The sequence below is a fragment of the Penaeus japonicus genome, unplaced genomic scaffold (assembly GCF_977035675.1).
Source record: "Penaeus japonicus unplaced genomic scaffold, GWHDUDI00000001_assembly GWHDUDI00000037, whole genome shotgun sequence".
Taxonomy (NCBI): domain Eukaryota; kingdom Metazoa; phylum Arthropoda; class Malacostraca; order Decapoda; family Penaeidae; genus Penaeus; species Penaeus japonicus.
The window spans coordinates 19,802,475-19,827,474 of NW_028234439.1; the positions used below are offsets into that span (position 1 = coordinate 19,802,475).

The following is a 25,000-nucleotide window of genomic DNA, read 5'->3' on the forward strand; positions in this document are numbered from 1 at the left end:
ATCATTATTATTGCAATTGTGGTTATGACTTTTATTACAGTCGAATATAAGATTAAGACTAGCATTATGATAAATTTTGTATATAGAAATGAAAATGCCTATTAATGTTAATATCAGTATCATTATTGTTGATTTTGTGTATGTTGCATTTTTATCTTCTTTATGTGTCTCTCTTTTTTTTTAATTTTTGATTTATTGTTTGTCTCCAGTCATAGCTATCAAAGACTGATAAAATGTTGCCAATAATAAGCCAATTTAAGTTGTTGTTAAGAAAGATACAGGAAAGCTATCTTTAGGGTCTGCTGGCCTTGTACCCAACTGTATCTACAAGAAGAATGAGGAGATTATGACTTGTTGCTGGTTATTTCTGAAAACGAGCAAACCTGTTAGCATGACACAACAGTTTCCAGATGTTTACATCATGGAGTCTGAGAAGGGCCCAGAAATTTCCAGAATTTTTCTGCCTATAGTTTTAGGTCTGAAAATTGTCTGTTACATGCATCCAATGATTGATCATTTTAAGCCTAAATTTGTGAGTCATGGCATTCGTTTGTCATACCCGTGAAGAGTGTAAGGAGATAGGTGCCTGATGCGGCGGCTTCTAGGATAGGAAATGCTCACAACTGGGCATGCTTAAGATACTTGATATTCTGACATATTTTGGTAAGCGTCATAAGCATGCGTCTTAGCCCAATGATCAAGGAACTAGCACAAGAACCCGAGAATCAGCATCTGTGGTTCAGCATGTGAACCTAGGAAGATTAGGGTAGCCACCAAAGGATTCTGCTGAGTCATGGTGATGAGCAGGATCAGGAGGGAGCCAGGTGAGTGCAAGGAGGAGGTAAGAACAGTAGGAATCATGGAGGCAGGAGAGCAAGTTGCAAATCCTAGGTGATGGAGGAGGAGCTTTTGCTGCAAGGGGAAAGCACGAGATATGATTATTATTATGATCATTATTATTTTTGTTATAATTATTAGTATCATTATCATCATCATGATCAACACTGATAATATTAATGCAGTAGCCGTAGTAGTAGTAGGATGACATTAGGGGAGAAGAAGCGGATTGGAAGGAATGTGCACTCGCCAAGGCTAAATGTGACCTTTTTAGGAGGCGTCATGGAATTAGTCTACCGCGTGTGCTCCATTACTGTGAATTGTGAATGGAATGTGAAGGAGTATTGAGAGGTTGTGGCGATTCACACTCTTATGAAGATGTATTTATTGCCTCTTCTCTTTTGACTTATATAAATATAATCTCTGGTAAGAGTCATGCTGTGAAGAGTCAGTAGATAAAGAGACAAAGATTTGTTTGATGTGTTAAAGTACATAGAGATATTGAGCTCAAAACAGGCTTTAATTATCTATGTCGTTTCTTATCTCAAAGAAAAGATAACAGAATGTGTGATTAGAGGTCAGGTTTATTATGCCTGGAATGATAGACAAGATAGGCAAGGGAGTTTTATCATTGTTGCTGTTTAAAGAAAAGTTGTCCATCACAGCTGAAGTGCTGGTCTGAAACCACAGAATAGGACACTTATCATCAGAAGGTCTTGGTAGAAGGCATACAAGAAATTTTGCCCTTCGAGTCGTTCGTGCCAGTTGTGGCTTTTGCCCGAAGAATTCTTAGCACCCGGAGCTTCTTTGGATTCTTTTTTCACGAAGAGAGGAAGACATTTTACTCTATCCTCACAATGTTGAGCTTTGACAAGTTCCTTGTACTATTGTGCATTTCTCTCGCATCAGTCGTTAATGGAGAGTCACACCAGCGTTACCAAAAGTGGAAAAGTGCCATGTCGCTCATGGCTGAAATAGAGCCATACAACGAGTCTCTGTGGCCTTCCATTTATGAGAGTAGAGAAGAGGAGGTTCAGGTGTGTCAGTTGACAGATGACCCAGAGGCTGCTGATGAGTGATAAGTATTGACATTTACTGGTGGTCCTGTGTTGGCAAAGATTTCATATTTGCAGTTAAGGATGATGGGTCTTAAGTAAGACATGGGTTTATCTTTCTGCTCATGACTTCGTAGATGGAAAGCAGCAATAACAAACAAAGAGAATGGAAAATTATATGTAATCACAACAAAAATAAGGGAAAATTATTTGCTGCCAATTTAATTGTGTTAATATTCTTTGCAAGAGTTTCTAGAGGATACTAATAAATTTACATGAATGGGTTGCTGTGTTTTGAAAATATTTTCCATACACAAAGAATATTTTCAGGACTTTAATTAGGCCTAAATCAATTGAATAGCTGGCACAATACTGTGCCGCCCGGCAACTGGGCTTTTGAATGCGCGGTACACATGCTGTACCACCCGTCCTGTGTGGGTTAAGATGACATTTTACACAGATTTTTTTCTTCTATTTTACACATTTTTCTTCTGATACACATACACACACACACACACACACACACACACACACACACACACACAGATGTGTATAGAACTTGGAGTCTAACAATTGCTTCCTTTTCACCTCGAACAATGACAGTTGGTTTGGGAGTTGGCTGCGATGGTGTCCCACGTCCCTAAGTCTTCTACGCGAAGCAGAGAAGACATTACTGTCAAGTAAGTTCTCCCTAAGTTTTTGGAAGTAGGAAGGTGACTTTTTATTCTAAATGATGACTTGTTGTTTGATTATATGTATATATAAGTAATCGTCATAGATGAGAGCACTATTTTGCCGCTTTAATGTTCCAGATCTAAAGAGCTTGTACAGAGGCCGCTATGTGAACGTGGGCTGCACAGTCGGCACAGAAGACTCGCACATTTGGACCCTGAGCTTTAACGAAGAGTCAGCCAAAGTCCCTCTGGTTCTCCTGCATGGCTTTGGCTCTGGGGTGGGCTTGTGGTGCCTCAATTACGATGCTTTCGCTCTCAAGAGACCTGTTTACGCCATTGATATTGTTGGTAGGTGGAAGTGTGATCATGAGATGTGGTCTTGAGTGTTGTACAGGGCGGGGAAAGTTTGCCTGATGTTGACTCCAACGTGTAACCCATTTCTGCTTGTTTTTTGCACTAGGCTTTGGCCGCAGTTCCCGTCCACAGTTTACGCGAGACCCCCTGGAAGCCGAGAGGGAGTTCATCACGACCATCGAAGCATGGAGGGAGAAGATGAACCTGGAAAAGTTCATTCTGTTGGGTCACTCTTTTGGCGGGTTTTTGGCTGCCTCCTACTCCATCAAGCATCCTGAAAGGTAAGGAATCCTACTGGTTTTGTACGGATGAAGGACCTCTGTCTCTCTCCTTCCTTAACCCATTGCGGATAGGTGTCATGGGAGCTTTGGCCTGACGATGGGTGTTATGACGTACATGACATTTGGGGATTTTGGATCACTGTGCTATTTTATTGTACTGTGAGTAAGGAGTGAGTGAGGATGACTATCACAGTCATAATTACTATAAACACTGTGATATTAAGCAAACCTAACATCCAAAAAACCTAGATGGCACCACTTTCTTCTAGCACCAGCAAGAGAGAGAGCGTTGAATGGCACTCATCCACAGTCTCAAACTAACACTATCTTTATAGAGCAATGGTGCATGGAAGGATGCCGACCTCTTGCTCTAAAGTACCACAGATAAAGGATGTGCAGGTAGAACGAGAAGAGGAAGTTGACTGAAACCAATGGCCAGTGTTTATGAAATGCCCCTGTGCTGGTAGGGATGCCTTTTCCTGTGGCACTGGCAGTTATAAGCACAGGTTTCCTTCCTCTTCCTTACCTCTTCATGTTATCTTCATTGAAGATGGTTATATGTTTCGTATTCGTTCATGACAGCACACAAATATGAAAAATTAAAGTTGATTCTATCACACTGAGTGTAAAGAAGAAAATGCAGCATTGATAGAGCCTGTCATATGACAAACATAAGTCTCTAAACACAATAAAACATACAAAAATTAAAACACAAAAATGGCTCTAGTTTTACAATGAATGACTGAAAGAGAGTGAGGATAGTCAAAATATGTTGTGTGAAGCTGCCTTGCTCTATAATAAACCCATCCTGGAGACTGGGCAAGCGAATCTATCACCCGTCCGCAATGGGTTAACCCTTTGGCTGATATACATACTGTTATTAAGGACAGATCTCCTTCACTGCAGAATGTGCATTTCAGCCTAATATTCAGACCTGGTTTAAGTGTATGGATGTTATAAACCAGAGAGAACATTTAAAATTAGAAAGGAATTTTGAAACTAAAAGAAAGAAAAAAAAAAGATATTTGTCTAAAATTGTCTGGATTTGGATACATGTGTGTGCACATGGGCTTTTGTGTGTGCTATTTATATTTTTTAACACTGTATGTTCCATCTTCGTCAGGGTTTCCCACCTCATCCTGGCTGACCCATGGGGGTTCCCGGAGCGACCACTGGACGTAGGCAGAAACTCGACCATTCCACTATGGGTGCGAGCCATTGGTGCCATACTTCAGCCCTTCAATCCCCTCTTCATTGTCAGAACGGCTGGTCCGTGGGGTGAGTGTTCTAAAATGTCATCTGAGGGGGAGTAGAGGAAACTGAAATAGAATGCATCCTAAAATGTTCAGGGAAAACAAGTGACTGTGTATATATGGTATATTCATACATTTCATATCTGTACTCTACCAGAAAATCCTAATCTAGTCATGTATAGTTCCTTGTTTCTGTGACATTAAATGTATGTAACCATTTTTTGTCCTTAGATATTAAGTTTTGTTTTTAGATATTAAAAAATTTCAAATAAGAAGGAAAAAAATCAATTCCAGGACCCAAGTTACTTCAGAAAGCGAGGCCGGACCTCATCCGCAAGTTTTCAGGCGTGGTGAAGGACTCTGAGGAAGTGATTCCTAATTACCTCTACCACTGCAATGCTCAGAATCCTACGTAAGTTCCAGCTCAGAAGAGATGGTGGGGGGAGATCATTGATGTTGTTATTACTGTTGTTAACTTTTAAACCTAAAGCGGATAGGCTCTAGCTATGGAGGGCAGGAATATTGAGCTGATGGTTTAATTTAGCCAGGTTCTACTGTACTGAGAAAATAATGTATGACAAAAGAATTTGGAAATGGAATACACCAAGTGCTGTTTTAACAATTGAGGAAACAGGATCTTAATATTCAAATTCTAAATGTGTGTAGGAGTTAGTTTGTACTATTATGTCATCTATTTCACTTCAAAAAAGCTATACTTCCAAAAAGCTTTGCACTCAAAACATGAAGTAAGACTATGGCTAAAGCCGTTGATTCAGCCACAGCAATTTCCATGAGGAAAAACTTGCCAACGCTTGTTTTATATCCTCCAGCGGTGAGTCGGCTTTCCACGCCCTCATGGCTGGCTTTGGGTGGGCCAAGTATCCAATGATTCACCGAATGGACTCACTCAGGAAGGAAGTCCCTATCACCCTGATCTACGGCTCCAGGTCCTGGGTGGACCGGGATCCCGGCTTCCAGATCAAGTACACGAGGCAGGACTCTTACGTCGATGTGGTGGTGAGTCCTGTGTGGTTGTGAGGCGTGAGAGAGGCTTCACTGTGAGGAATATATGTGATGTATATTTGAGGCTTTATTTGCCTCTTTTTTTTGTTGAAGGATTGTTTTTACTTGTGTGCATGTGACTATGCATCCCTTTGTGTTTGCTGTCATGTGAGCTCTCCTCCTCACCACTTTTTCCATCGTTGGCAGGTCATCAAAGGTGCAGGTCACCACGTGTACGCAGACAGAGCAGAGGTGTTTAATGAGTTGGTGAATTACATCGGAGACAATGTGGACAACGGCACACTGCCCAAGAAGAGGAGCGCAAACCCAGACTTAGTCCAGGAGGAAGAGGCTAGAAATGCCGGGGTCACCTTGACCAACATGCTGAATGTGCGCAATGATAACATGCAAGACACAAAAGAAGCTGTGTCGGAGGACACTGATTATTTGCAGGAGAATGAAGATAATGTGTGAGGAAGGGAAGGCTTAGGTTAATTCTAAAGACTGTCTATACTAAAAAGATTTTAGATTCAAAAGTTTTGATTAACAATATCAAGATATTGTGCAAATACTAGTACTGAAATAGATCTTATAAACAAGTCTTATATTAGGAGACAGTTGTCACATTTTAAGTGGTTGTAAAAGATTTAACATTGGCTATTTTAATCTTTACTAATACTACTTACCATTCCTTTCCATGATTATAACATTACTTTTCTCCTCTTCCCTTCTACCTCCAACTTGGTTTTATTTATACAGGAAAAGAAGTTTTACAGATACACTTAACTTTGGTATTAATAACAGCTGTTATTAACACCATGAAGAATAGGAATCTTAAGAAATTATCATATTTGTGTAAGCCTTGTATAAGAGAGTAGTCCATAAAAGGGATTCCTACAAATTCCTTATTTAATGATATTGATTACAGCTGTCTCAAAGTGTGTGGATGGTATGTGTATTCAGTATTTTTTTCCCCTTGTATTGGGCGTACTCTCCATTTATTTTCTTCTTGTTAATCACATTTTTTAGAAATTATTATCAGTATTAAAATATGTATATTTCTTGTGAAACATTTATGATTGTGTGTGTGTGTGTGTGTGTGTGTGTGTGTGTGTGTGTGTGTGTGTGTGTGTGTGTGTGTGTGTGTGTGTGTGTGTGTGTGTGTGTGTGTGTGTGTGTGTGTGTGTGTGTGTGTGTGTGTGTGTGTGTGTGTGTGTGTGTGTGTGTGTGTGTGTGTGTGTGTGTGTGTGTCTGTCTGTCTGTCTGTCTGTCTGTCTGTCTGTCTGTCTGTCTGTCTGTCTGTCTGTCTGTCTGTCTGTCTGTCTGTCTGTCTGTCTGTCTGTCTGTCTATCTGTCTGTCTGTCTGTCTGTCTGTCTGTCTGTCTATATATATATATATATATATATATATATATATATATATATATATATGTATATATATATATATATGTTTGTTTGTTTGTGCATGCATGTGTTGATAGGTGCTTTAATGTACATGCACAATGTGCATTTGAATACAAATTCATGCACGTATTTTCATTTATCCCAAAAAGGTACCAGCCTGAACTTCAACTTGTTTAGAAAACTGTTCAAAACTCTTTTCGAATTTGCCATTTGATCATAGGAGTCGAGTCCTAAGACGGTGGTGCATATGCTAAGTATATTGCTGTTTAGAATACTTGAATGTTGTGGTGAGTGGTTTATACCATTTGTTAACTTCTCTAGTGAGTTGTAAAAGATTAGATATTATCGGATATTACAAGTTATATCAAGACTGAAAAGTTCTTGAAAAAAAAGCACATTAGTAAGTAAAACTATGATTATTTCAGAGAAAAAGAAATGTGATTCAGGATTACTTTTTTACGCAAACAGCAGTTTAATGGGTATAGATTACCTTAACATGTGTGATTAACAATCATGTTTTCTTGAGATTTTGATATATATATATATATATATTGTTAATTTTTTGTCTATTAAAAGGAGAGTTAAGTATGTCATTTGCTATATAAATGCATATTTTTTATGACAATTGTACAAGTCTAAGGAATGTGAATGTGAATGTAAGTCCTGCTTCAAATAAATAGATTCTTTCCATGTGGTTTAGAAACTAAAAACAGTTACCACATGACTCCGTGTGCACAACTCCATTCAACTTTGTTACTTTCCAAACCACACAGAGAAAATCTGTTTGTATGAAGCAAGCCTGAACTGAAATAATGCAAAGCCTATATGACAATATAAATGTAACTATTAGTAAGATATAGATAGTAACTTCTCCCTTATTAGCATATCTAATAACTCCTTAGATAATTTGTAGTTTACATTAAAATATTGATTTTTTCCGTGGATTTATACTCAGTGTAGACAGTAGTGAAGACAGTCAAGATTGTATCCATTTGCATCGTCTGCGTATAGACAGGTTCTCTGTGAAAGCACAAGGTTGGGATGACCAGAAGGATTTGATGCTTAGCTAGGAAGTGCCAGTTAAAGCATGACAGGATACTAGTCACTGCCAGATAGGAGCCTCAGCAATCCCTCAGTTTAGCAGACTTCAGGCGTAGGGAACTACGAGAGGATACGCGATTCAGAAATACTTGTTACGTGACCTGTGTGATGAGGATGCGATCGAGGAGAAGCAACAATAGATTCGGAAAATATTCGGGGGAAAGAAACGTGATACACGACTCTATGGGAGTTGCGACAGTTTTTCAGATCTTAACTTGCTGATCATAGAGAGTTTAGAATGCATCATTAGCAATTGCTTGATTGTAGAAATGCCATTGTGGTGTTCTGAATAACCTGTGATCCTTTTTAAAAGGTATAAGAAAAAAATCTACTTTTTTAGTTCAGTAAAAGCTTCAGCACACACTTCTTTCTCAGTATTCTGGTAAATTGAGGGATTGTTGATAAATATTTCTCATAGGCATTATCTAACTTATAATACATCTTCCTGTTCTTCATAATGCTGATCATGCAAGCGTAATCTAGTCAGATTTTCTTCCTCCTTGATCCTACTGACGCTGACGATTCCCGCCCCGCCATAGGAACCCAGTTCACATTCAGATTTCTGTTCTGACATTTTATATTTTTGTAAGTCACAAAATGCTTGGGAGGATGAGTGCACAGTATAGCAAGTTTCTTTTGGGCTGTAAACCTGTGAAGAATGTAGTAAGGAGATTGAGAATTTTTAATGTCAAACCTCAGTGAGATGAACAGCTTTAAGCCTAACCCTACCAGATAAATGCATTACGTAATACTGAGGAACTGAATCTAGTTATCTCGGCATTGTGTATCTGGGATTTATCTTGTTATGTGCAGGGTCATTAAGAGATTTCGGAAGGTATTTGATTTGCAAATGCTAGAGCAAGTGTGCATTTCATGTACCTTTTTAGAATGACCGCAGTTTGACTGAGAGTCAGGTCAGGTCATAAGTAAGTGTGATGGTTCTAAAAGTTACAGGTTCATGAGTAGATGTTAGTTTGCATATGGTAAAAGTGTGTTCATTAAAAATGAAACAAATGAAATACATAGAAGGAATTTCATTAGCAAAACTGTTATGTTATCACTTTTGTATTAAAAGTTGAAATATCTATTCAACAAAATATCTACATGGTCAGTTTGATAAAAATTTTATCACAGATCATGGGGTTCAGAAGTAAAGTGAAGATATTTTCTGTTTCCCATCGAGAAAGGATGCAATCTGTATAGGTCTGTGATGTTAACCCTCTCTCGCCGGTTGGTACACCATTGGTAACGCGCATTCAAGGGCCTGTTCGCCAGGTGCCGGCATACGGCATCGATCATTTAATTGACTTAAGCCTATGCGTTCGAGAGCCCTGGCATTGCAACTTGCAAGGCTGGAATGCCCCCGGCATGAATGGGTTAAGATGAGCTGCATTTGCAGTGCAAAGTAAAGCTGGCAACTGAATAAACTTCTCCCTCCATATCTTAGCATCACACTATTTTCAATATTCCCGTGAAGGAATAAGTTCAAATCTAGTTCCCAGGATACACACGTCAGCTGCCCTTTCCTCCTTGTGCCGCTGTTGTGAAATCGACCCAATCAGTGATCAGATCACATTCACTGAAAAACATGCTATTATTAGATTTATATTGGTTGTATAAGGACTTTTTTTTTTCCAGTATTTGATATGTTTTCCAAGAATAAAGATTTTTTCAAGGAAAGAGTCAGGTATGATTTAACAAAGATTAACAACTTGTGTGACTTATTCATTGTCTGCTGTCGTGCAGAACAAGAGAGGCAAAATACATCGTCCCAAATGAAGGTTATGGCTATCATTCAAGAAGAGTTTTCTCACAATATGTTTACAATCATTCAGTTTCTGCATCCTTGGGAAAAGTTTGTTTTTCTTCAGTAATGGTATCAGATTGACTTGAAGCTGAGGTAGAATAGAGAAATGAGTATATTTCTCCGATGAACCAACTCCCTCCAAGAAATCCATTTATAAATTTTGCCGTAAAAGCCAGCATAGTGTCAGCTTAATTGAACTAACTTGGTTTTATAAACCAAGTTGATTAGATTATAAAGTGGTTTATTTGCTCTTTATAGGAGGAGAAATTGATATAATGTGATTCTTCTGAAGTTCTAGGACCAAACCATTTGATGCATTATGTCTGTAATAGTCAGAGTGTCTGGTTAATCAGTATCTTGTAAGTTTTGTATGGAGGTTTTCTATTGTCAATAGAGATCAGAAGTATATTTGTTGTTTTACTGACCTTTGCTTTGCTGACTTAATTGTTTTGCGTTGGATAAGAGAGAAAGTCGTGTAATTAATTTCTGAATTTGGGTGAGTAGGAAAAAGTTGATGGTATCATTTTAAATTACTGCTAATAAGTTTTTTCTTGTTGTATATTACATTTTAAATTTCCTGTGTTATATAGAATGATGAGAAATACTGTGTGGATTTTCATTAAAAAAAGAGGATTTAAGTGATATTCTTTGTTACTTGAATGCACAGGACAATTGCTGTTCTGTAAAAATGGCCAGCATGAACGAGAACGGATAGACAATGCTAAATTCCATCTTTTTTTATTCGTCAAAGTCCTGGGAAAATGGTCACCTAAAGAGTTTATCATATAAAGCTTGAAATACTAATAAGAGGTCACTAGACATCCTTGTCAAATATAAAAAATATAGCATCTCCTCTCCTGTAACATATGTATTAGCCATTTGTAAAAAAAATTAGGGTTATTGTCCGGAACTGTAGCTTAGTAAAAAAAAAGAAAAAAATACTTGCATAACTGTACCTTTTTTTCTTTCTTTCTTTCTTCTTCTTCTAAGCTACAGTTCCGGACAAGAGAGAGAGAGAGAGAGAGAGAGAGAGAGGGAGAGGGAGAGGGAGAGGGAGAGGGAGAGGGAGAGGGAGAGGGAGAGGGAGAGGGAGAGGGAGAGGGAGAGGGAGAGGGAGAGGGAGAGGGAGAGGGAGAGGGAGAGGGAGAGGGAGAGGGAGAGGGAGAGGGAGAGGGAGAGGGAGAGGGAGAGAGAGAGAGAGAGAGAGAGAGAATCATTGATATTTCATTGTAAGAAGAGCTCGACCTGCTCCGGATTTTATATAACGTTGCTGATTAACCGTAATCTGAAGTGTTTTTGTTTGTCTTGTGATTTCTCAAGTTCTGTCATTTCACCTTTCAATGCTGATGGATTCTCGAGAAAAGGCGGGAACTTCCATGTGAGTCACGCCTCTCTCTATCCGACAGAGCCATAAGTTTTCAAAAGAATTGTAAGTAATTTCGATATTTTTATTTATGATACAAGTTTAACAAGTATAAAATATGCGTAAATAAGAGATCATTGTAACAAAATGTTGTAAACAGTTTGCATGAGAATGAGTATTATAAGACAAGATCAGTTCTCATGTTCAATCGAATCTTCACAAGAATTTTGGGCACATTTCCCGAGCAGAGTGTAAGGCCGAGGCGCCTGTCACTCCCTTTCAGTATAGACGATAAGCGCGATTATCCTACGCACTCCCTTTATCACGCGTTCTCACTTCTCTCCTCCAAATAACCAAAGTCCTCCACCGCTGCTTTCGTGTCTTGCATATTATTACTGTTGGTGGAGGAGACCCCGGCATTTCTAGCCTCTTCCTCCTGGACTAAGTCTGGGTTTGCGCTCCTCTTCTTGGGCAGTGTGCCGTTGTCCACATTGTCTCCGATGTAATTCACCAACTCATTAAACACCTCTGCTCTGTCTGCGTACACGTGGTGACCTGCACCTTTGATGACCTGCCAACGATGGAAAAAGTGGTGAGGAGGAAAGCTCACATGACAGCAAACACAAAGGGATGCATAGTCACATGCACACAAGTAAAAACAATCCTTCAACAAAAAAAGAGGCAAATAAAGCCTCAAATATACATCACATATATTCCTCACAGTGAAGCCTCTCTCATGCCTCACAACCACACAGGACTCACCACCACATCAACGTAAGAGTCCTGCCTCGTGTACTTGATCTGGAAGCCGGGATCCCGGTCCACCCAGGACCTGGAGCCGTAGATCAGGGTGATAGGGACTTCCTTCCTGAGTGAGTCCATTCGGTGAATCATTGGATACTTGGCCCACCCAAAGCCAGCCATGAGGGCGTGGAAAGCCGACTCACCGCTGGAGGGACAGAAAAAAGTATCAGTCAATTGTTCCTCGTGGAAATTGCTGAATCAACGGCTTTAGCCATTGTCTCATTTTTATTTTCTCAGTGTAGAGGGACCTGGGAAATCAAACTCTAGCTCAGCCTGCCTTCCTGCACTCCACATCTAACACATATTCTTTCAAGCTACGCCATCGATAACAATAACGATAATAAAGAGAGTGAAAAAAAAAATATCTTACTGAATATATCGTGGAAAATAATACATATTCATTCATCTTTCACAATGTAAACAGACCAAAATGATTCAAATACGTTCCGCTTGCCAGCCCCCCCCCCACCCCACCACCACCACCACCCCCACCCTTCCCCTTTTCAGCTCGGACTTACGAAGGATTCTGAGCATTGCAGTGGTAGAGGTAATTGGGAATCACTTCCTCAGAGTCCTTCACCGCGCCTGAGAACTTGCGGATGAGGTCCGGCCTCGCTTTCTGGACCAACTTGGGACCTGGAAGTTAATTAAGGAAATGAATTACAAAAAAAAACAGTAACGTGCACATAACGGAATTAATAAAACACTGCCACAAATTGAAAGGAAAAACTCGCGACGTTTCGAACTTTTGAAAGAAAGTTCCTCATCAGGCGTAAGCAGTGTTTTTATTAAGGAAATGAGTTTGGAAAATATATATGTTTTTCTTTTCACTTTCTTTGGTTGGCGTTTCGATGCGTGGCACAATATCAAGAGGTGAAGCTTGATATTTCTGGAATGAAAAATCGCTAAAAAAATTTATAGAGAAAGAACTGTACTGCATACATGACTATATCGTTTTTTTATGTCTAGATTTCAGTAAAGGAGTTTTCAAGCTTTCTTTGTGTGAACGATGCAGATTTTAACAAAACAGATAAATATATATACACAGTTTTCCATGGATATTCTTGCAAATAACAGCTCTAACCTAATTTGACATAAATGTAAAATGCCCTAAAATGCACTCCGGTGTTGCATGCCCCTCCCCCTTCCGTGGGCGTCGAGAGCACTCACCCCACGGACCAGCTGTTCTGACGATGGCGAGCGGGTTGAAGGGCTGCCGCAGAACCCCGACGGCTCGCATCCACAGGGGTCGCTCGGGCAGCCCCCAGGGGTCAGCCAGGACGAGGTGGGAAACCCTGGCGAAGGAGGAGCATACTGACTGAGATAATCACACACACTAATGCCAACATGCGTACACAAGTGCATGACTGTGAGTAATGGCTGATGTATACACTCAAATGCTTTTAGGGGCGCACTAATTTCTCTCTCTCTCTCTCTCTCTCTCTCTCTCTCTCTCTCCCTCTCTCTCTCTCTCTCCTTCTCTCTCTCTCACACACACACACAAATACATTTTCATTTTTTCTGCATTTAAATGCCTTTCTATGGTGAAACCAGACCTTGCAATTTTAATGAAGTATATACATTGAAACCAATTGTAAATGATAACAGTAAGTAAACGGATCCGCTCAGGCCAAGAGATCCACTCAGCCGGAAGGTGTAAGGAAGAAGGAGAGAGACAGAGGTCCTTCATCTGTACATTCCTTACCTTTCCGGATGCTTGATGGAGTAGGAGGCAGCCAAAAACCCGCCAAAAGAGTGACCCAACAGAATGAACTTTTCCAGGTTCATCTTCTCCCTCCATGCTTCGATGGTCGTGATGAACTCCCTCTCGGCTTCCAGGGGGTCTCGCGTAAACTGTGGACGGGAACTGCGGCCAAAGCCTAGCGCAAAAAACAAGCAGAAATGGGTTACACTTTGGAGTTAACATCGGGCAAACTTTCCCCGCCCTGTACAGCACCCAAGACCACATCTCATGATCACACTTCCACCTACCAACAATATCAATGGCGTAAACAGGTCTCTTGAGAGCGAAAGCATCGTAATTGAGGCACCACAAGCCCACCCCAGAGCCAAAGCCATGCAGGAGAACCAGAGGGACTTTGGCTGACTCTTCGTTAAAGCTCAGGGTCCAAATGTGCGAGTCTTCTGTGCCCACTGTGCAGCCCACGTTCACATAGCGGCCTCTGTACAAGCTCTTTAGATCTGGAACATTAAAGGGGCAAAATAGTGCTCTCATCTATGACGATTACTTATACATAATCAAACAATAAGTCATCATTTAGAATAAAAAGTCACCTTCCTACTTCCAAAAACTTAGGGAGAACTTACTTGACAGTAATGTCTTCTCTGCTTCGCGTAGAAGACTTAGGGACGTGGGACACCATCGCAGCCAACTCCCAAACCAACTGTCATTGTTCGAGGTGAAAAGAAAGCAGTTGTTAGACTCCAAGTTCTATACACGTCTGTCTATATCTATCTATGTATCTACAAGTGTATTTGTATGTGTGTGTGTGTGTGTGTGTGTGTGTGTGTGTGTGTGTGTGTGTGTGTGTGTGTGTGTGTGTGTGTGTGTGTGTGTGTGTGTGCGTGCGCGCGCGCGCATAAACAATTAAAACGACAGTACCGACGCTGACATTTAACGAAACCGAAATGATTCTCAACCCTATTAATGTGATTCTCAGAAGAGATAGCCGTGGCGAAAACCAGCTATTGGCGGTGCCTCCAGCGCTCGCTTTGGCCTAAGCACCTTCGGAGCCCCGGCGAAGGCCAACGACCCTCCACGGCATAAGCAAAGCTCTGTCGAGATGAACCTCTTAAACCTCTTAAATCCATTGCCAAGAAAGAGGTCCGTCCGAACAAAACTTTGCCAAACATCACGCGGTGGCGATCGCGTGAGTCACTCAGAGAGAGTCTGCGAGTGATGATATTGAGAATAACATGGACAATCATTATAGTAAGGCGCACTATCAATAACAATACTACAATAGGAAATATAGCAATGATAATGATAACTGAGAACAGTGATGATGGTAACAACGATGATGATGATGATGATGATAATGATGACGGTGATAATTATAATCATAATCATAATGATAATGACAATGACAATGAACAACACTAAAAAAAACAAGTCGCAAGAACAGCAATTACAACAACAATTACAACAACACTCGACAAATACAAACACAAAACCAAAAACAAAAACCGCTACTGCCTAGACTGTACGCCTCCCCCCCTCCCCCCACCCCCCGTGGCGGCGAAAGCTCCTCTTCTCTCACCTGGGATTTTCAACCTGCTCTCCCGCCTCCATGATTCCTACTGATCCTCTCCTGCTCCTTGCACTCGCCTGGATCCCGCCTGCTTCCTGCTCATCACCATGACTCAGCAGATCTCAAGGTAGTTTACGTCAGCAGAGTTTCCAAGTTCGAGCTGATTCGCGAAGTCTTTGTGTTCATTTCTTGGCGGCGATGGAGGGTAGGCCTAAAAAAAAGCTTATGAATCAAATTATTTAATAATATTATTTAGGTCTATTATTGTCCGGTTGTCCGTCCGCGCTTCCTGGCTAAAAACTGCTGCGTCATGACATAAGAGCGACGGCAATAATAATAATAATAATAATGCTACTATTACTAATGACAGTGGTGATAATTATAATAGTAATATAATAATGATGATGATAATTGTAATAATAAAATAACGATGTTACGATATGATAATTATGATAAAACTTATAATAATAATGATAACAATACCACTAATGATGATAAATAGAAACAAAAACAATGATTCTGATAATGGCGATGACGATGGAAATAAAAAAAACAGAATTTCCCACAGCATAAGAAGCTCCTCCTGAGACCTAGGATTTGCAACCTGCTCTCCGCCTCCATGATTCCTGCTGATCCTGCCTGCTCCTACTCGACACCATGACTCAGCAGAATCATTGGGGGCTTACCATAGAGTTCCTTGGTTCCCGGCTTAAGCCCACTCCATGCAATAAGCCACGGGGAAGAGGTCGGCATCGACTGAGATTTTATTGATTAAATTCTGTTGATTTAAACTCATGAGGCCGGCAGGGCTGCTCCGTAGACTTACATATTCACGCCTTTTCCAGTCAGTGAAAGGAAAACTTTTATGGCGCGAGGCACTTCAACGAGGAGACTAGTATAATAAATGATAAATAATAAAATAAAACTATATAATATAATAAAACTAAAACTATAATATAACTAAACTATAACATAATATAATAAAACTATCTATAATATAATAAAACTATCTATAACAAAACTAAATACTTATCACGTGATGCACTTTCAACAGTGATCTTGGATCGACTTTATATATTTCAGATAGATGATTCTCCAGTTCTGACGCTTATATAGATTTGGGATCAGGTAATTTGTACAAGTAATTTGCGAACACGCTCATACATGAGTTTTATTATACAGAACTTCAGCAGTATCTCGCTCCCTATCATATAATTATCTGAAAATATGCCAGAAGTTTGGGAGCACCTGGAAGCCATAGACTATAGTGCTAGGATGCTTGTAAACGCCCCAAGCAATGTTTATTGTTTTCAAAAGTTCAAAAGTGGAACGAAAATAACATGATGCAAGCTGAGGAGCAATCGCCAGGTCATGATACTTGTAATAATCATATCTTGTTAATAAACGTGAGAAGACAAGGCAGTTTATGAGGTCTGAATATACATTCTGTCTCGATGAGTGGAATCTTCAGATAAAAAGAAACACTTTTTAAAGAATGATTTTCACTGAATTTTGAATATAACAAATATCTCTTTTTCTGTTGATTTCGGACAGAGTGAATAATACCCAGCTTTTGTTTTTCCTTTATCCATAGCAGAAATTTACGAGTTCGTATCAGACGAACAAAACCGAAATGGTTTCATTTTGACAGAGTTGGTCACAAGGACTCTGAGACGTTGAGACTTTAAATGCGTTTTTCTGTGGCTGTTTTGTTGCATCGATGCACATGGGTTGCTGTGCTTGCTTTTGTTTTCTAACGATGCTGATGATGGAAATTATATTAATGATAATGATAACAGTTGTAATAATGATGTTAATAATAATAAAGGCAATAATAATAGTAATAATTAGATGGTTAAATGGTAAAAAAAAACACTAACAATACCATAATGACATTAAAAAGGATGATTACTACTACTAACAACAACAACGATAATGCTTATGATAATATCAGTGATACGTAATGATCATATAACAATAGGTAGTAACAATAATGATCACGTTCACAAAAATACAAACAGCATTTAGTAATAACATTCATAATGCCGATAAATTCTAGTTGGGACACATACCACTCTAGGCTACTTCAGGGACACGTCTCTGCTGACTCTTAGCAGTAGTAGCCTGCTTAGCGCCTGTCTATATCCCTCCCAACTGACCCTATGCCTCGTATTTCCCCGAATGCAGTCTCCCCTGAGGAGTGAAGGCGGAAGCAGAAAATGGGAACCTTTGTAGTTTATATAGGACTTCCCGTTCGAATGCCCTCTTATTGTACCTAAATGCGGACACTTGGGGTCATATATTTGGCTTTCTGAGCCGAATCGGATAAAACTAACTATTTATAGTTTTGATGCCGCAGCAGGATTGAGATTGCAAGTAATGCTATAAAATTCTGCTTCATTCAGTGATTCATAGTAATATATATATATATAACGTAACGATGGTGTTCAGGCCAATACACAATTACTTTTATTTGGAACATCCAGACTCTTTCAGATAACACCAAGTACCAATTGGTCATTTTCATCATATGTTCACAACGATACAACTGCTGGTGAGAATAATAGACTACATATGCAATAATCAGAGTCAGAGAGAGAAATGCACACACACACACACACATACACATACAGACACAGACACACACACACACACACACACATATATATATATATATATATATATATATATATATATATATATATATATATATATATATAGAGAGAGAGAGAGAGAGAGAGAGAGAGAGAGAGAGAGAGATACGTGTGTATGTATGTGTATAAAGGGTGTGTGCGTGTGAGAAAGAGAAAGAGAGAGATGATGGAGATATTAGTAACTTTTTAAGATAATGTCCAAAACCCACCTGTGAAATAGGAATTAAGGTGTACTTCTGCAGTGAGAATTACTATGAATATGTATAACATGTAATATGTATCACTTGTTTTGTACAGCTATAACAAAGTCCTCTATTTTCTCTGTATATTGATACAAGATAGTTGTTTAATAGTAAATAGTAATTAATATACTACGATTTTTTTAGTAAGTGTAATTTACTGAAGTTACCCCTCATAGCATAATAGAAAACGTGACGAAGGTATTTATGAAACGTAAACTTCACTAGATTCACATCTTGAATAAAACCGAGTGGTCGAGGAAATAGGTTTCATTATTGATTATACTGTGAACGAATGCATCAATGGAGGGTTGGTACAGAACCAGGGAAGTAAGAGAAGAGGATAATCAAGATAATGGGATTTTTTTCCCCCCAGAGAACCTCTCCACAGAAATAATTCGGTTCACTGCCAAGCTACACAAACACAGGGAGTTCCTGGGTCATTTGGATGTGTTGAAGAAGAGCAATAAGTTACGTTTAAACCTGCGACATTACAAAGAGAGATGCCGTGGGAAGTGCTGCCGCTTTACCGTAGCTTTATCACCCTCCGATTTCTTAGATTATTATTATTAAAAAAAAAAAGAAAGAAAAAAAAAAAAAAAAAAAAAAAAAAAAAAAAAAAACGGTCTATTCTTTGGGGACGCTTTTACTCAATGAATCTGTTCCCGTTGTTTATTTTAGATGACAAAGAATGCGGGAAAAATAAGAAAACCGAGTCAGCCTTCAATCCACAAAATAACCCGACAAACCAACTTAACAATCAATTTACGAAGAGAATACAAAAACCACCGACGACTCAAAAGACCAGAGACAAAAACGAAAACGGCGACAGAAGGAATCGAACCAGCTGATAACATTAATAATGGTTTCACTAGTATCAAATAGTAGCAATAGTAGTGATAACGGTAGTAATAACAACAACGATAAATCACAACACAAAAATCATACCAACAACAACGATACTACCACCACCACTACACCTCCAAAAACTAATAACCCTACAATATCAGCAATACAACCACAACAACAACAAAACAAAAACTAAAAAAACCCACGAATCATAATAAAAAAAAAGAAAAAAAAGAAAAACAGAACGCGTCGCATCTTACAGAAAAGTCTGACATCCGACCTTTGGCTCCTTCGCGCGGTCGCAATCGATAATAACCTCAGCGCCCGGACCGGTCGTGGCGCCGCGGTTTCGCTGGCGCTGATTAGCCGCTTCCGTCGGAGTTGCTGCACTCGTGAATACAGCTGGTTATCGTGAGAGAGAGAGAGAGGGAGGGAGAGAGAGAGAGAGGGATAGAGGGGAGAGGGGGAGAGGGAGGGAGGGAGGGGAGAGAGAGAGAGAGAGGGGGGGAGAGAGAGAGAGAGAGAGAGAGGGAGGGGGAGAGAGAGAGGGGGAGAGGGAGAGAGAGAGAGAGAGAGGGAGAGAGGAGAGGGAGAGAGAGAGGGAGAGAGAGGAGAGGAGAGAGAGAGAGAGAGGGAGAGAAGAAAGAGGAGAGAGAGAGAGAGAGAGAGGAGAGAGAGAGAGAGAGAGGAGAGAGAGGAGAGAGAGAGAGGAGTGAGAGGAGAGAGAGAGAGAGAGAAGATAGATAGAGAGAGAGGAGAGAGTAGAGGAGAGAGAGAGAAGAGAGAGGAGAGAGAATGAATGAGAGAGAAGAGAGAGAGAGAGAGAGAGAGAGGAGAGAGAGAGAGAGAGAGAGAGAGAGAGAGAGAGAGAGAGAGAGAGAGAGAGAGAGAGAGAGAGAGAGAGAGAAAGAGAGAGAGTGTGTGTGTGTGTGTGTGTGAGAGAGAGAGAGAGAGAGAGAAGAAAGAGAGAATGAGTGAGAGAAAGAGAGAGAGAAAGAGAATGTGTGTGTGAGATAGAGAGATAGAGAGAGAGAGAGAGAGAAAGAGAGAGAGAAAGAGAATGTGTGTGTGAGATAGAGAGATAGAGAGAGAGAGAGAGAGAGAGAGAGAGAGAGAGAGAGAGAGAGAGAGAGAGAGAGAGAGAGAGAGAGAGAGATAGAGATAGGGAGTGAGAGAGAGTGAATGAGAGAGAGAGAGAAAGATCGAGAGAAAGAGAGAGAGAGTGATAGAGGGAGGGAGAGGGAGAGAGAGAGGAGAGATAGGGAGTGAGAGAGAGAGAGAGAGAGAGAGAGAGCGAGAGAGGAGAGAATGAGTGAGAGAAAGAGATAGAGAGAGGGAGAGAGAAAGAGAGAGATAGAGATAGAGAGAGGGAGAGAGAAAGAAAGAGAGAGAGAGAATGAATGAGAGAGAGGGGAGGGGGAAAGGGGAGGAAGAGGCGGAAGAGGGAAGAGGGATAGATAGAGAAGGGGGATGGGGAAAAAGGAGGAAGAAGATGAGAGGGAGAAGGAAAAGAAAGAGAAAGAGAGAGAGCGAAAGAGAGAGGGAATGGTATTACTGATGACCTCTTTTGTTTGACCATTGCCATTGCTCTGTCTGGTGATGCCAATGGTAAGGACCATTAAGCATGACATTTATAACGGCAGAAGCAACAATGCCGAGCGCAGGATAAGGATAACAATGCTGGTGAAAATGTCCACTACAGTAATAGAAAGAAGAGAAAAATGGATGAAATTAACGATAAGGATAATAATTATGTGTATATATATATATATATATATATATATATATATATATATATATAATACTGATGACGATACGTAATTATCACTATCATTCACTGAGCTAATATCATCCTTGATAATTACTCATATTTTGATATAATTATTGTCATTATTATCGTTATCACTGCAATCATCTTTATTATCATTATTATTGTCAACATCACGAAGGAAACTATTCATCTTTTTTGACATAACTATTGCAAGTGTCAATGTCCTTACCATTGTCATTGTGAGCATCATTTTTATCATTACTATGATAATCCGATCACCTATTGTCTTCAACTAGAGAGAGAGAGAACGAGAGAGAGAGAGAGAGAGAGAGAGAGAGAGAGAGAGAGAGAGAGCGAAAGATAGAGCGAAAGAGAGAGGGAGAGGGAGAGAGAGAGCGAAAAAGAGAGGGAGAGAAAGATAGAGCGAAAGAGAGGGAGAGGGAGAGAGAGAGCGAAAAAGAGAGGGAGAGATAAAGAGCGAGAGAGAGAGAGAGAGAGAGAGAGAGAGAGATCCGTGCCAGGTCCTCTTCAATTTTCTATCCATCAATCCACTGAACAAAAAATCCTCCCACGAACTCTATTTTCCTCTCACAAACAACGCACTTTGGTCATTGGAATAAATCATAATGATAATAAAAATGAATAAAATAAAATAATGATAATGAAAAAAATAAATAAAAACATGTAACACGTCTAGATAAATGAAGATAAACGCAGATAAAAGGATAATGAAACAAAGTAAATTAAAACGCAGAGAAAATGATAATGAAAAACAGTACATAAAAACATGTAAAGTGTCTAGATAAATGAGCTTCCGGAAGAAAAACAAAAAAATAACCAAATGACTCCGAAAACGAACATAGAGGTGAGAAAAGGTCATAATAGCCTAGACTTTCACCTTTAAAGACGCACAACAAGACACTGTGTCGTGTCAGAAGATGAGGCTCACCATACACAAATCATCATCAGTCACCATCATCATCATCATATTTATCACCACCACTATAGTCATTGACATAATCATATTTAGCATAAATCACTATCTTTATCACCACCACTGTCACAATCATTACCATAACCACCGTCTCTACCATCACCATTCACCATAACTACCACCACTATCACCATAACCACTACTAATACTATCATCAGTGTTACCAAAGTCATCACCACCATCACTCACCACCATCACCATAACCAAGACTACCTAGACGTGCGATTGTGAAGATAATAATGAGAATTATAATGACAGCGATGATGACAACAACAACAGCATCGCCAAAATAAGGACAGCAATATTGGCAATGGTGATAACAGCAGCTATGGTGCAATGGCTACACTTGTAATGATAATAGTAACAATAATAACAATAATAATGATAGGAAGGGTGATAATGATGATAATCCTGATAACAAAGTAATGATCATGCTAATAACAAAACAAAATAAAATACTGTGTGATAATGATGATAATAGAACAAATACAATGATTATGATTCCAGCGTCACTACCACTAACAACAAAAACAATAGTAGTAAAAATAAAAGTAATAATGAAGATAATAATAATGATAACAACCACACTCATTCTAATCACCATAACACTATTGATAATGATACCGATGATTGTAATAATGATAATTATAGGCAAAGGTAATAGAATGGTTATAATAAGAACAACAACAATGAAGATACTTAAAAGTGATAGTGATAATAAAATATAATAATAACAGGCTCGACAACCGCAACATATTGTCATACTAATAACAATATAACAATGATAATGATGATGATAGTTATGCTACCAAAAAGAGTAATTATAATGATAGTGGTGACGATAACGATAACAAACACAACAACGATGATAATAACAATGATAATGATAAGAATGACAGATAAACTAAGTCACAATAATGAAGATGATGACTGTTATGATAATGATGATGAAAACAGGAATAGAATTGTGATGATATTGATAATGATAATGGAGAAGCCGGCTTTTGTGATATCAATATTGAAAATGATTATAGCAATAAACATTGCAATGAAAATAAAGGTAGTAATGATGATAATAATGATGATAATAATAGAGATAACAATCACAACAATTTTAAGATGGCCGTAAGGATAATTGTAATATTATTTTAATCATTATTAACATCAATAAGGATTTTTATCATTATCACAACCGTCACAATGGTAGTATTTGCAATACCATTATCGTTATTATTGTCATTAATATCCTTCCGATCATCATTCTGTGATCATCACACTTATTAATTATGATAATGATAGTAATGATTAAAATAGCAATAATAATGAAATAACAATGATGATGATAATGACAATGGCAACTATAATAGTGAGACATAAAAAGGATAATGAGTAAAAATGATAATAACCATATCAATAATAATGATGATAGTACTCGGAATAATATTGAGAATGATCATGATAATAAACATGATAATGATAATAGTAATGCACTTGCTGATATGATGATAATGGTAATGAAAGTAATGATGAAAATGATGATGATAATAATGATGATAATGATGATAATAAACGTAACGATAATAATCTTACAATCATCACTGTCACGATAATAACAATGATTATCATAATGATGATAATGATAGACAACAGCAGTGAGGATGATATGATAATAGTGATATTAACATCTCGTTACTATATTTTTTTATGCCTATGAAGATCACTAATATTAGCGTGACATGAGAGCACTGTTGCTGAAGGCAAAGAGATATGAATATCTTTTCCTCTAATGTGAAAAGTCGGCATCAAGTCCACCATCGCCTTTATGCATTTCAGATGATTCCATTTGTTCTTCGTTCCCTTTGGTGTGGGAATTCGGGGCCGCCACGCCTGGGCGCCTTCGAGCCCTGGCGTGGCGGGCGAGCGAGCGTGCGTCCCCCTCGAAAGGAATGTCTCGAGTGACGTCCTCTCGCCTGGCCATTTCCAGCTCGGTCTGACAGCTCAGCCCGCGGCGAGCAGGGGGATCGAAGCCGCTTTAAACGCCGCCGGAATCCTTTGTCAGGAGGATCCAGCTCGACGGCCGGGTTCTCGCGTCTATACGCTCGGCCCGACATTCGCGCGATCTTATTTTCGCGTTTCCGCCTCTCCTTTTCGGTTTGCGGCGAGCTCATCACCTCCACGGCATCTGATAGACCTGTTATAAGCGAGAGCGGAGATTTCCGGGCCCAAAAGCGCCCCAGAGGACACGCCGGGGGAGGGGAGTATGCGCACTAATTTTGGCGGATGATAAAATAAGCAGGTGCAAGATGGCGGGTGTTGGGGACGCAAGGGAACGGGAAAGCAGTTCTCCCTCACCTGTCCAGATCCCGGATAATCATGACGAAATTAAAGACAGAGCGGCCCTGGAGGAAGAGGCAAGTGCAGTCGCCAAGTGTGTGTAAGATAAAAGGCAGTGGGAGCGGCCATGGCGTGGAAATCGAGGTTGTTTTGGTCGCGGCCAGCCAAGCTTTGTTGACATTCAGGTATGGTCGCTTCGTATTTCTCGAAGGAGGCGTCGGGAGACCTCGCTCTGCCGGCCGCCGCGGGGCCCTGGCGCCGCGCGAGTCCCAGGGGCACCAGGAAGGGGCATCTCAGCAGGGGGAGGAGCAGGGCCTCGGGAGGGGGCCGTGGGCAGCGAGCAGCAGTCGCCAGCCAGACTCTGACATCCTTCGGGTTAGGACTCGCCTCGGAGGAGCAGCTCGAGCCCTCGGGAGGCGACGGGTCTCGGAGGTTCCCTTTCGGAAGGCGCGGGATTTGCGGGATTTGGGATTGACTGCGGGTCGGGATTGGGGCGGGATGAGTCTTAGTCGGTGGTTGAGGAGCGAGGTGGCCAAGGCAGCGCCCAGCAGAGGGAGTCCCGGGGAGGGAATCTCTCCAGGGATTGTCTATGGGAGGATGTCTAGCCGGGATTGCTTGTTATTCTCTTGCAGTTTGTTTGGTCTTCATGTGAAGCAAGATGGAAGGTTTATTATCAGTGTAGTAATAAGTTGGGTATGCATGTTCTCCAGACTGAGAACATTACAGTGTCCAGCGGATATCTCAGTCGCTCACTTAAAATGTCTGAATATTCAGGTGAATCTTGCGTTGTCGCAGAGGCAAACTGAGATTGCGAGTAACCCTCTAAGCAGCCGCACTGATTGGATTTCTTTAACCCATTGATAGCGGAGGCATGATTTGCTGTCAAGGCAGCATTGGTTATAAACGCGGATGACACCGTTCCATACAACATAAAGCTGCCACATGACTGTAT

The 25,000-nt window shown here is 40.1% G+C and overlaps 3 protein-coding genes across 8 annotated transcripts in view; 2 read left to right on the forward strand and 1 right to left on the reverse strand.

The window, feature by feature from the left end:
• Positions 1–10,176, forward strand: part of LOC122261264 ((Lyso)-N-acylphosphatidylethanolamine lipase-like) — a 12,679-nt gene extending 2,503 nt beyond the window's left edge. The window contains exons 1-8 of one of the 2 annotated variants that reach the window (XM_086532105.1): positions 1,539–1,915; positions 2,481–2,572; positions 2,705–2,914; positions 3,027–3,201; positions 4,325–4,479; positions 4,749–4,866; positions 5,285–5,471; positions 5,664–6,074. In XM_086532105.1, the coding sequence (XP_086388231.1) occupies positions 1,695–1,915; positions 2,481–2,572; positions 2,705–2,914; positions 3,027–3,201; positions 4,325–4,479; positions 4,749–4,866; positions 5,285–5,471; positions 5,664–5,930 (1,425 nt within the window). In that variant the 5' untranslated portion in view covers positions 1,539–1,694 and the 3' untranslated portion in view covers positions 5,931–6,074. Of the gene's footprint in view, positions 1–1,538; positions 1,916–2,480; positions 2,573–2,704; positions 2,915–3,026; positions 3,202–4,324; positions 4,480–4,748; positions 4,867–5,284; positions 5,472–5,663 lie in introns of those variants that run through there. The other variant, XM_086532104.1, reaches the window with a different exon arrangement.
• Positions 10,177–11,205: 1,029 nt separating this feature from the next.
• Positions 11,206–18,718, reverse strand: LOC122261268 ((Lyso)-N-acylphosphatidylethanolamine lipase). The gene is made up of 8 exons (XM_086532106.1): positions 15,217–18,718; positions 14,264–14,340; positions 13,928–14,137; positions 13,641–13,815; positions 13,106–13,230; positions 12,454–12,571; positions 11,894–12,080; positions 11,206–11,702 (listed from the first exon to the last, which is right to left on the reverse strand). The coding sequence occupies exons 1-8, from the start codon at positions 15,246–15,248 to the stop codon at positions 11,454–11,456; spliced, it is 1,173 nt and encodes a 390-aa protein (XP_086388232.1). The 5' UTR covers positions 15,249–18,718; the 3' UTR covers positions 11,206–11,453.
• Positions 18,719–23,972: 5,254 nt separating this feature from the next.
• Positions 23,973–25,000, forward strand: part of Raf (serine/threonine kinase raf oncogene) — a 22,341-nt gene continuing 21,313 nt past the window's right edge. For all 5 annotated transcript variants that reach the window (XM_043028786.2, XM_043028787.2, XM_043028788.2 and 2 more), the window contains exon 1: positions 23,973–24,125. In XM_043028786.2, coding sequence (XP_042884720.1) covers positions 24,018–24,125 — 108 coding nt within the window. In that variant the 5' untranslated portion in view covers positions 23,973–24,017. The remainder of the gene's footprint in view (positions 24,126–25,000) is intronic.